The sequence below is a fragment of the Micromesistius poutassou genome, assembly GCF_964030765.1.
Source record: "Micromesistius poutassou genome assembly, contig: SCAFFOLD_5993, whole genome shotgun sequence".
Taxonomy (NCBI): Eukaryota; Metazoa; Chordata; class Actinopteri; order Gadiformes; family Gadidae; genus Micromesistius; species Micromesistius poutassou.
In genome coordinates, this window is record NW_028178119.1 from 1 (window position 1) to 13,119 (window position 13,119).

At 48.3% G+C, this 13,119-nt stretch overlaps 1 protein-coding gene across 1 annotated transcript; it reads right to left on the reverse strand.

The window, feature by feature from the left end:
• Positions 1–2,800: 2,800 nt before the first annotated feature.
• On the reverse strand, positions 2,801–12,967 carry LOC311374762 (uncharacterized protein). Its single transcript, XM_084490532.1, has 6 exons — positions 12,961–12,967; positions 10,412–10,529; positions 9,078–9,173; positions 7,848–8,003; positions 5,494–5,682; positions 2,801–4,128 (listed from the first exon to the last, which is right to left on the reverse strand). Exons 2-6 carry the CDS (start codon positions 10,524–10,526, stop codon positions 3,641–3,643), a joined length of 1,044 nt encoding a protein of 347 aa, XP_084346658.1. The 5' UTR covers positions 10,527–10,529; positions 12,961–12,967; the 3' UTR covers positions 2,801–3,640.
• Positions 12,968–13,119: the final 152 nt, after the last annotated feature.

The window sequence follows — 13,119 nt, forward strand, 5'->3', positions numbered from 1 at the left end:
AGTAGAAGAGAGGGAGAGAGAGCGAGAGAGAGAGAGATGAGGAGAATGAAGAGAAAGGAGTGTGAGAGAATCAAAGCAGCAGAGAGAGCTTTGGTGTATTTATAGAAGATTGGAGCGTCTTGTTAGGAAATAAGCTCTTCTATTTGGGCGCAACGCCACATGCTTCTTCACTGGGATGATACGCTGTCAGACTCAGTCACATGGAGAGCCTCCTCCGATGGGCGTACTACAGAGATACACTCAAACTGCAGTCAAACGCACTCAGACACACACCGTAGTCAACACACCTGAAGAAGGGTTTTGATTCAATGGTTTTTAATGGTCTATCGTTGTTTAAATATGACTGACGAAAATATGATGGGAATGGTTTTACAGGGCAGATCAATTCTAGGTCAAATAAATGCCAATGTATATATATATATATATATATATATATATATATATATATATATATATATATATAGATATATATCTATATATATTGGTAAATATTACAATGTGTTTGTATGTGTTTCATATAATAAAATAAAATATTATATACGTATATCAATAAATCAGTGGACAATTTCCTAGAAGGAGAAGGCATCATTAATGTGTGGAAGGTTGTGGCAGCGGCCACAGCTGGCAGGTATGAGAGGAGGATGGCTCATTACTCATTCATACGTTCATCTCTCTGCCAAGGACCATGAAACAACGCAAAGCATACAAAGAAGCTTCTAGATGGATGTGGATCTCTGGCTTCTGTATTTTAGAATTGGTGTGGGCACGCATATGTGTGTGTGTGTGTCTGTGTGTGTGTGTGTGTGTGTGTGTGTGTGTGTGTGTGTGTCTTTGTGTGTGTGTGTGTGTGTGTCTTTGTGTGTGTGTGTGTGTGTGTGGGCATGTTGGGAACAGGACACCCCTGGGCTTATGACGTGACCTAGATTAGACCCTGATGCTCCCAAGCCTGGCATGCTGTGTGTGTGTGTGTGTGTGTGTGTGTGTGTGTCTCTGGGTTTGTGTGTGTGTGTGTGTGTGTGTGTGTGTGTGTGTGTGTGTGTGTGTGTGTGTGTGTGTGTGTGTGTGTGTGTGTGTGTGTGTGAGAGAGAGTGAGACGGGGAGATATGTGGATTGAAGACGGGAGAGAGATAGAGGGAGAGAGTGAGACAGAGGGCGAGAGAATGAGAGCGAGCGGGAGAGAAGGAGGGGAGGGGGCTGTGACGAGAGAGGGAGAGAGAGAGAGAGAGAGAGAGAGAGAGAGAGAGAGAGAGAGAGAGAGAGAGAGAGAGAGAGAGAGAGAGAGAGAGGGAACTGTACGTCCGCTGACAAATTATGACTAAGAGGCTCAGCTGGACGAGAAGCAAAGAGGTAAATGTGCAGAGGAGCATAACCTCAATGTGCAAAGCTTTATGCATATTACTGCTGCATTACAAAACATGATCCCACATCAGACACGTGAACCACAGCCCACATGCTCCTGAAAGACCCTCATCTCCATCCTTATTGGTCCCTTACACGAGGTGAACCAGGACATGATGATGAACCTAACCCTAACCTAACCTAACCAACTAATCTCCATCCTTATTGGTCCCTTACAGAGGTGAACCAGGACATGATGATGAACCTAACCCTAACCTAACCTAACCAACTAATCTCCATCCTTATTGGTCCCTTACACAAGGTGAACCAGGACATGATGGGGTCCAGGTGTTGTTACCCTAACCTAACCTAACCCTGTTGTTAACCTAACCTAACCCTAACCTAACCCTGTGTTGTTAACCTAACCCTAACCTAACCCTGTGTTGTTAACCTAACCTAACCTAACCCTAACCTAACCTATCCTAACCCTGTGTTGTTAACCTAACCTAACTTAACCCTGTGTTGTTAACCTAACCTAACTTAACCCTGTGTTGTTAACCTAACCCTGTTGTTAACCTAACCCTAACCTTGACTCAGGTCCGTCCCAGCGTTGGAGTCAGAGGCGCTCCAATCAGACGCAGCGCGTTGGCCCCTCCCTCTGAGAGGCTCCCTCTCAGGACACGATGGTGACCTTATATAACCTTATGTAAGGCCCCACTGCACTGCTCCCCGGGGCCCGCCTACCACCACACGCCGAGGGACCTACCACCACACGCTGAGGGACCTACCACCACACGCTGAGGGACCTACCACCACACACTGAGGGACCTACCACCACACGCTGAGGGACCTACCACCACACACTGAGGGACCTACCACCACACGCTGAGGGACCTACCACCACACACTGAGGGACCTACCACCACACACTGAGGGACCTACCACCACACGCTGAGGGACCTACCACCACACGCCGAGGGACCTACCACCACACACTGAGGGACCTACCACCACACACTGAGGGACCTACCACCACACACTGAGGGACCTACCACCACACGCTGAGGCTGACCTACCACCACACACTGAGGCTGACCTACCACCACACACTGAGGCTGAATCCCAACGATGAACCCACCGGTGCTCCGTAGTGCTATCCCATCCCAGTCTTCCTGATGGGCTGTCACCGTGCTGATGACTAATGATCGCTGTAAGGAGCCTTTCTCACAGAACGTGGACCGTGCTCCACTACCACGCAGCCACTGACTCATGGTGGTCCGTTGTGGGAATGTTATTTCATTCGTAAACAACAGGAAATGACCAATCATCAAGTGGCTTCTCTCAGTTGTTATGGAGAACATCAAATCAAAGCACATTCCACAGGACCAGCCGGCAGACCGGTGTCTGGACATTGTTTCAACAAATCAATAGGACCATTAGTACACCAACGCCCCGCACACCGTATTGATTAAAACATTTATTAAACTTCACCAGCTTAAACACTTCCATTTTAAATAAAAGCTCAGAGTTGTCTGTTCGCACAACGTTGTGTTACATCACCATGTCCACACAGTGGCTCCTCATTCCCTCCATGTGTTGAACACAGGGATCCAGGTACATTGGTTGGTTAGTGGAGGATCCATGTGTTAACCGGTATTAACAGTACATTGGTTAGTTAGTGGAGGATCCATGTGTTAACATGTATTAACAGTACATTGGTTAGTTAGTGGAGGATCCATGTGTTAACATGTATTAACAGTACATTGGTTAGTTAGTGGAGGATCCATGTGTTAACAGGTATTAACAGTACATTGGTTAGTTAGTGGAGGATCCATGTGTTAACATGTATTAACAGTACATTGGTTAGTTAGTGGAGGATCCATGTGTTAACAGGTATTAACAGTACATTGGTTAGTTAGTGGAGGATCCATGTGTTAACATGTATTAACAGTACATTGGTTAGTTAGTGGAGGATCCGTGTGTTAACAGGTATTAACAGTACATCGGTTAGTTAGGGATCGTCTGTAAAGTCCAATGCAGTTTTAGGACATGGAATCCCAAATAATCCAAAAAATACAAAATTACAAAACTAATCAAACCAATAAAAAACACCTGAGATAAACACTCTGAACCACAGCGCAGTCTGAGCATTCCTTCCTAGAAGAGAAACAGGCCACCGTTGAATATGCTTTGCATAATTACATAACCACTTTGTATAATGATATGACAATTACATAAGCGCTGCGCCCTATGCCCCTGAGAGCCACGGCGCGGCTCTGCCTAACCAGCTCTGCCTCTCCCCTCACATGCGGAGCCCGCCGCCGCCGCCGCCGCCGCCCGGCTGCTCCTTCCAGAACTCTCCGAGGCCCAGCGAGAGCGCCCGCTCCGCCAGAGCCCGGCACTGGGTGGGGGTGAAGCCCACCAGGGCGGTGCCCTTCAGGCCCACCCCCTCGCGGCCGGCCAGCGCCCCCACCCTGGCCGTGATGAGCGCGGCCGGGGCGTGGCAGTAGCGCTCCCCGCCGATGCTGAACTCGGGCCACGCGGCGTCCCCCCCCCGCTCCGCCCCGGGGGCGTGGCCGGTGGGCGGGGGCGGGGCGGCGCCGCCGCGCACGCTCTCCACGTTGCAGGCGATCTCCACGGCGCCCGCGTGGGGCAGGGCCAGCACCTGCACCCCGGGCAGCCCCCCCGGGGCGGACGCCCTGAGGCCGGCGGCCACGCGGCGCCCCAGCGCCAGGTCGGCCGTGTCGATGGTCACGTTGCAGTTCATCACGTACGGCCCGGCGCCCACGCCTGGGGACACACGGGTTAGGATGGAGGGGGGGCGGGGGGGGGGGGGGGGTACTGGAGGACCAGAGTGACCGTAGACCACTGGATCCACTGACAGTAGACCAGTGGACCCAGTGACAGTAGACCAGTGGACCCAGTGACAGTAGACCAGTGGACCCAGTGACAGTAGACCAGTGGACCCAGTGACCGTAGACCACTGGACCCAGTGACAGTAGACCACTGGACCCAGTGACAGTAGACCAGTGGACCCAGTGACAGTAGACCAGTGGACCCAGTGACAGTAGACCACTGGACCCAGTGACAGTAGACCACTGGACCCAGTGACCGTAGACCACTGGACCCAGTGACAGTAGACCACTGGACCCAGTGCCCACGGTGAAGTCAGTGACTCACTTGGTATCTTATGATTTGATTCGTTTCGGTACACACGGGTTCTACTCCAGACCGCTGGGCACCGAGAAAGTCGTGCAGAAGATGAAGGGATGAGAGCAGCATCAATCGTGTATACGACGATGTCGCTTTAATATTGAAATGTTTATGATAACCGATTGCAATATTGTACACACAAAGGCAAACCTTCAAAATAATAAGACATAAACATACATAAAGGACAAGATGAGAACTGAGATTCTTACGTAAATCCATGGATTTCCCCCGGCCCCTAGTAGCCATTACTGATTAGTGATGTTTATAACGGGGAGAAGAATAAATACACTGTATGCTCTACATTGTTTTCACCGTTGAATAAAGAAATACAACTTAAAGCATAGTCGGTGACGCAGAGACGCGCAGGGGCCCTACCTGTGGAGGCCCTACCTGTGAGGCCCTACCTGTGAGGCCCTACCTGTGGAGGCCCTACCTGTGAGGCCCTACCTGTGAGGCCCTACCTGTGGAGGCCCTACCTGTGAGGCCCTACCTGTGAGGCTCAGTGAGGCCCTACCTGTGAGGCCCTACCTGTGAGGCCCTACCTGTGAGGCCCTACCTGTGAGGGTCAGTGAGGCCCTACCTGTGAGGCCCTACCTGTGAGGCCCTACCTGTGAGGCCCTACCTGTGAGGCCCTACCTGTGAGGCTCTGTGAGGCCCTACCTGTGAGGCCCTACCTGTGAGGCCCTACCTGTGAGGCCCTACCTGTGAGACCCTACCTGTGGAGGCCCTACCTGTGAGGCCCTACCTGTGAGGCCCTACCTGAGAGGCTCTGTGAGGCCCTACCTGTGAGACCCTACCTGTGGAGGCCCTACCTGTGAGGCCCTACCTGTGGAGGCCCTACCTGTGAGGCCCTACCTGTGAGGCCCTACCTGTGGAGGCCCTACCTGTGAGGCCCTACCTGTGAGGCCCTACCTGTGGAGGCCCTACCTGTGGAGGCCCTACCTGTGAGGCCGTAGCGTCTCTGTGGCGGGGGCCCGAGGTCGGGCGTGACGCTGTGCATGTCGGGGGTCCTGCTGAACCAGCCCAGGTCCCTCCTCCGCTGGGCCAGGCCGCGCTGCAGGGGCCCGTCCGCCCAGCCGAACAGGAAGGCGCTGGAGCCAGGGACCCGCTCCGTCAGCCCCCGGGCCACGGCTGAGTGGAGGGACGCTTATTAACACCTTCTCATGCATTTCTGGACACCGTCTACTACCTCATGTAAGTACCACTGGCCAAAACAATGCACTAAAGACAGTGTGCAGAAGTTGTGCAGCAAGCCCCAGTATAATCCAGAGAACAGCCACATGGCCATATGGCTACAGTGATAATGAGCATACTTAACACAGAGCAAGCTCATAACGAGCACCTCTTAACGACCACGCTTATAAAAGGGCCCACGCTTTTAATGAGAATCTCACAATGACCTGAGGGGCATAAGTGGTAATGTCCTGAATCCACCGACATGAGGATACATGGTGCTGTTGTGTGGAGGCTAATCTGTAGAGATAACACTGCTGTCACACTAATGCCATGGGAAGGCTTAAGCCAAGCCAGCTCTGATTCCCACGAGCATTAAGTGGATCGGCTTTTAATAGCTAGTCATAAAACAGAGGGATTTGAAACGTTGTTTTGAAACGATGTTCAAGAACAGTGCAGGTTCTGTGTGCTCAGCTCTCAGTATTTGGTTAGTTTATTATGATTAAATAACCTTTTTCATCTACTTCTAAAAAACCCTGAGCCATCAGGGCTAAAAATAGTTCTCTCACCCGACTTTCTGTTTTTTCCAGCCTGACTTTCAATTTCGCTCATTTTAATAGCGGGAAAAAAGGCTAATCCCGGAGCCCTCTGAAGGCCTACACAAACATACCTACACAAACAGACCTACACAAACAGACCTACACAAACAGACCTACACAAACAGAGCTACACAAACAGAGCTACACAAACAGAGCTACACAAACAGACCTACACAAACAGACCTACACAAACAGAGCTACACAAACAGAGCTACACAAACAGAGCTGCACAAACAGACCTACACAAACAGAGCTACACAAACAGACCCCAAGTCAAAAGGCAGGCACACACACACACACACACACACACACACACACACACACACACACACACACACACACACACACACACACACACACACACACACACACACACACACACACAGTAGTACTGTATCAAAAAAGTGACTTGAGTAGAAGTAGAAGTGTTCTTTAAACACCCCACTTAAGTGGAAGTACTAAAGTATTCAAAATGTTTTGTACTTAAGTATTGCAAGTAGTTTATTTTAAAATGTACTACTCAAGTACTGAAAGTAAAAGTAAAAGTATTGTGTTATGTTATGTTTATATTAAAGAAAGCAGTCAAAAGTTTGAATATCATATTGTTTATATTATCTCAAATATTTAAACTGAAGGACACACAATTCCTTTGGCTGTAGCAGCAGTACAAGGACAGGAATACATACAGAGCTGTGTTAAAGGCCACGTACAAGTGTTTATGTAAAAACAAACAACTAAAACATCTCAAAGGCCAGAGGGGTATTCCAAGAAAACAGCAAACGTGACAAAAGTGACAAACATGGGTAAGTTAAAGGACAATTCCGGTATTTTGAACATTGAGCCCCCTTTCTGGTTTGTCTAGGATGAAATAGAGAACATTTTGACTATTGGTCCTGTCTCAGGTATTTGGCTCATTTAGAATCGCCCCTGCCTGCTTCAGAATGGCTGGCGACGTGTCCTTAAAACAACCCTAAACGTTTGTTTTCAGAAATGTGCAACTCACCGAGTGGTTAGTGGTGTTTGTTGATGTGCCAAATCAAGTATCGTAGCGAAATACAGTTTTATTGCTATTTTATCGCATTTTATAAATCCCATTGATTTCTGTTGGAAGACTCATTGCTCGTTGGCCGGAAATGGAAAGGGGGGCTGTTTACGTTTGGTTGTAGTCTTTTTGTTCGGTTCTAGCCCTACTGTTGAGACGGAGAACCGAACGAAAAGACTACAACCAAACGTAAACAGCCCCCCTTTCCGTCTTCCAACAGAAATCATTATTATAATTGTAACGAGTAACGATTCAGCACATGAAAAATGTATTGGAGTAAAAGTATTAAACGCATCAAAAATATGTAGTGAAGTAAAAGTGGAAGTAGGAGAAAAAAAGAATACTCCAGTAAAGTACAGATACAGCATTTTAGTACTTAAGTACAGTAGTGAAGTAGTTCTACTTCGTTACTATACATCTCTGCACACACACACACACACACACACACACACACACACACACACACAGTGTTGGGGTCTAACCTCGAGCCTCTGCAGCACAGTGCTGGGGGCCCAGTGCGTCGTCCAGGGGGTAGATGGGGACCAGGTCCACGGCGCCCATGCTGGGGTGGGCCCCGCTGTGACCCCGCATGTCAATCGATCCACAGGCTGCCTCGCACGCAGACAGCACCGCCTCCGCTGCAACACACACACACACACACACACACACACACACACACACACACACACCACGCCCAACACACACACACACACCACACACGCACAACACAAATACCACACCACACACACACACACACACACCACGCCCAACACACAAAGACACACACACACCACACACACACACCACGCCCAAAACACACACAACGCACAACACACACACACACACACACACACACACCACACACACACACCATGCCCAACACACACACACACACACACACAACGCCCAACACACACACACACACACAACACACCACACACCACGCCCAACACACACACACACACACACACACACACACACACACACACACACACACACACACACACACACACACACACACACACACACACACACACACACACACACACACACACACCACACAAATACCACACAACACACACACCTCACAGTCCATGTCAGTGACTCAGCGGAATGCCCCTCAGAGAAGCGTCCCTCAGCAGGCCCAGTATTGTAACACGTTGAACCCAGGCTGACCCCCAACCTCACAGTCACAGTGTTCACATCACATCACTATCACATCACATCATTAGAAATGGACAGAAATGCCCAAAGCCCGGAGACGTTCGGAGAGGGTGGAGAGAGCACTGACGGAGGACTTACTGACGGAGGAGAGGACTTACTGACGGAGGAGAGAGGACTTACTGACGGAGGAGAGAGGACTTACTGACGGAGGAGAGGACTTACTGACGGAGGAGAGAGGACTTACTGACGGAGGAGAGAGGACTTACTGACGGAGGAGAGAGGACTTACTGACGGAGGAGAGGACTTACTGACGGAGGAGAGAGGACTTACTGACGGAGGAGAGAGGACTTACTGACGGAGGAGAGAGGACTTACTGACGGAGGAGAGGACTTACTGACGGAGGAGAGAGGACTTACTGACGGAGGAGAGAGGACTTACTGACGGAGGAGAGAGGACTTACTGACGGAGGAGAGAGGACTTACTGACGGAGGAGAGAGGACTTACTGACAGAGGAGAGAGGACTTACTGACGGAGGAGAGAGGACTTACTGATGGAGTCGATGCCAGCCACGATGGTGATGACGGAGCGGTTGTAGTCCAGGTCGTTGAAGATGTTGAGCACCGTCGCCCCCTCGCGCCGCTCGCCTGACATGACAAGAACCAGCAGCTCGTTAAGCACCGCCACCTCGTTAAGCACCACCACAAGCACCACCACCTCGTTAAGCACCACCACAAGCACCACCACCTCGTTAAGCACCACCACCTCGTTAAGCACCACCACCTCGTTAAGCACCACCACAAGCACCACCACCACAAGCACCACCACCTCGTTAAGCACCACCACAAGCACCACCCCCTCGTTAAGCACCACCACAAGCACCACCACCACCACGTTAAGCACCACCACAAGCACCACCACCTCGTTAAGCACCACCACAAGCACCACCACCTCGTTAAGCACCACCACCTCGTTAAGCACCACCACCTCGTTAAGTGTGTCTGTCAGTTGTTTGTGTACTACGATATGATTTGTTTAATTATTATTCTATTGCTGCATGGAAACTTCAACTACTGTTGAAGCGTGACTCCAAATGAACAGCGATGTATTGAAGCAGTTCAAATTATAATAGCTATTTAACTTACATCATTACATTCAGTCTTTTTTTTGCAGTCTTTTACATTTAATCCTGTCTAATTGTTATTACTGACATAGGTATGTATTCATTATATTTCTATTATATAGAGTTTCTATGGTGGTAGTCTGATGCCCAGCAGTGTTAGGATTGTAATTTCAGCTTAACCTCAACTTTAAGTTCAGGAACTGAGACACAGAAACTGAGCACGGAAATGCAGAAGACGCTGCATTGGCACCACTGACCAAAAAACAAGTTGCCCTTCCTATTGGAGATGAAACACCCCATAAAACAAAGCACCATGTGAAGCCTACACAACGCCGTGCGCTCTAAAGCGTGGAACACACCGGCCCAACCGCTGGCCATCTCAAACGTCTGGGGAGACTCGGGTTGGGGAACAAATCTGTTTGGTGTTGGACGCTTTTGGAACCGCGCAGAGCCATTGGAGCCTCTGATTGGTTACAACCAGCGCATCCGCAAGGCGTGTGGGAGGGGGCGGACTAGCAACGCCAGACCAGCGCCCCCCGATGTTAAGGAGACTTATTGCATCTTGCACAAGCGCAGTACGTACACGCTAGTGTGTAGCTGCCAGTCAACGGAGCCACCGGAGTGGTTGGACTTGGATAAAGGCAGTTGGCCGTTGGTTTGAGTCTGGGCGGTGCGTGGACCCCTTCAGAAAGGCAGACCCGGTCAAGTAGAGCCAAAGCCTCCCGTGCGGACTCCAGGTCAGAGCCCGTCCACAGCGCTCACCTTTGCTTTTGTAGACGGCGGCCATGGCGACCGTCTCCACCAGGTCCTTCCTCCGCGCCTCAGACACGTTGAGGAGGCAGGCCACCAGCCGGCGGGACGGCGGGCTGGACGCCATCGTCTGGAGCACACACACAGGCCTTCAGCGGGCTGCTGCCCTAACACACACACACACACACACACACACACACACACACACTCCTCTAACACACCTTGGAGGCCATTGTCTGGAACACACACTGCACTAACTGTAACACACTGTACTAACTGTAACACACTGTACTAACTGTAACACACTGTACTAACTAACACACTGCACTAACTGTAACACACACTGTACTAACTAACACACTGCACTAACTGTAACACACACTGTACTAACTGTAACACACTGTACTAACTAACACACTGTACCAACTGTAACACACTGTACTAACTGTAACACACTGCACTAACTGTAACACACTGCACTTCCTCCAGCTCAATAATGAAAAAACTGAGGTAATCATATTTGGAAAAAATGAAGAAAAAATTAAAATAGCCACTCTTCTGGAAACAAATGGCCTTAAAGCCAAAAATGTGGTCAAGAGTCTTGGGGTTCTTATTGATAATGATCTTAGTTTTAACAACCACATAAAAGCAGTAACAAAATCAGCCTTTTATCACTTAAGGAATATTGCAAAGCTAAGTGATTTTATGACTAAGGCTGACCTTGAAAAATTAATACACACCTTTATTTTTAGCAGGATTGATTACTGCAATGCCCTCCTCATAGGCCTTCCCAAAAAAACGATAAAACAGATTCAAAGGATACAGAACGCTGCAGCCAGGGTCCTTACAAAAACAAGAAGATCTGACCATATCACACCCATTCCGAAATCACTCCACTGGCTCCCAGTGAGCTTCAGGGTTGATTTTAAAGTACTTCTTCTGGTCTACAAAGCCTTAACTGGGTCAGGACCAGTCTACATATCTGACATGCTTCACCTATACGAACCTGTCAGACCCCTAAGACCACAGGGTAGATATCTGCTCTGTAAGCCAACAACTAGGACTGAACAGGGTGAGGCCGCCTTTAGTCACTATGCTGTCAAATGATGGAATGAGCTACCCAACAATATAAAACACGCCCCAACACAACCAGTTTCAAATCAAAACTCAAGACCAAACTATTCACTGATGCTTTCCTTTAATTTTCCTCATACTAGTGGTTCTCCTATGTTTGATTTTGCATATTTTTATGTGTATGTGTATATACAGTATGTACATAAATACTCAAATGTACACTTTCTTATCTGTTTACTCAGTTTTAATTAAAACAAACAAAAAAAAATTTAAATGTGTTATTTCAATTTTTCATCTGCTGCTTTGGTTTTATGTTTCTATGGTTTTATTTTTTATTGTGAAGCACATTGGGTTGCCCTGTTGCATGAAATGTGCTATATAAATAAATTGACCTTACCTTACCTTACTAACTGTAACACACACTGTACTAACTGTAACACACACTGTACTAACTGTAACACACTGTACTAACTGTAACACACTGCACTAACTGTAACACACTGTAACACACTGCACTAACTGTAACACACTGTACTGTGTTCAGCTGTTCTCCTGTTGCTCTCAGCACTTACTGGACGTAAACAACCACACCTCTATACAACACAGACTAGACACCAATACAACAGACTACATACACACACCAATACAACACAGACTAGACACACCAATACAACACCAACTACACACACCACACCAATACAACACAGACTAGACACACCAATACAACACCAACTACACACACCAATACAACACAGACTAGACACACCAATACAACACCAACTACACACACCAATACAACACACACCACACCAATACAACACAGTCTAGACACACCAATACAACACCAACTACACACACCAATACAACACAGACTATACACACCAATACAACACAGACTATACACACCAATACAACACAGACTAGACACACCAATACAACACAGACTAGACACACCAATACAACACAGACTAGACACACCAATACAACACACACTAGACACACCAATACAACACACACTAGACACACTAATACAACACAGACTAGACACACCAATACAACACAGACTAGACACACCAATACAACACCTCAAAGACAAAAGAGATGGCTATTGATTTCAGGGGAGACAAAGCATTTCTGTCCATGAGTATAAGGATCTGGGGGTGGTTTTAGACAACAAGTTGAAGTGGGAGCAGTACACAGAACTCATTCAGAAAAAACGACAGCAAAGGCTTAAAGCTACTTTTTGAAAAAGCAGGTCTCATTTGATGTTGACTGTACAATGGCTAAGATGTTCTACACTGCTCATGTGGAGAGTGTCTTAACCTTCTGCATAATCTGGTTCAGCAGCGCAGCAGAAGCACAGAAGAGTAGGCTTAGGAAAATAGTGACCACTGCCAGCAAGCTGTTGGGTACTAATTTGAATAGTCTAGAATACACCTACACAGAAAGAGTACTGAGTAAAGCAGACACACACTTTGAACTCTCACCCTCAGGTTCAGCTTTCACTCCCCAGCCCTCTGCAAAAAGTCATTCATTCACAATCCATCAGCTTTCTAAACCAACCTCTAAGAAGGTTCTAATTCCCCTGCTCACGGGTCTGAACACAATGCTGTCTTACATGACATCTTTACCCGTTGTATTTGTTT

Coding starts and splice junctions, on each gene's coding strand:
- LOC311374762 (XM_084490532.1), bottom strand. CDS start 10,526: ATGGCGTCCAGCCCGCCGTCCCGCCGGCTGGTGGCCTGCCTCCTCAAC. Junction 5,683..7,847: donor CTGTGCTGCAGAGGCTCGAG/GTTAGACCCCAA, acceptor CCCTCCACTCAG/CCGTGGCCCGGGGGCTGACG. Junction 4,129..5,493: donor GAGACGCTACGGCCTCACAG/GTAGGGCCTCCA, acceptor GTGTGTCCCCAG/GCGTGGGCGCCGGGCCGTAC.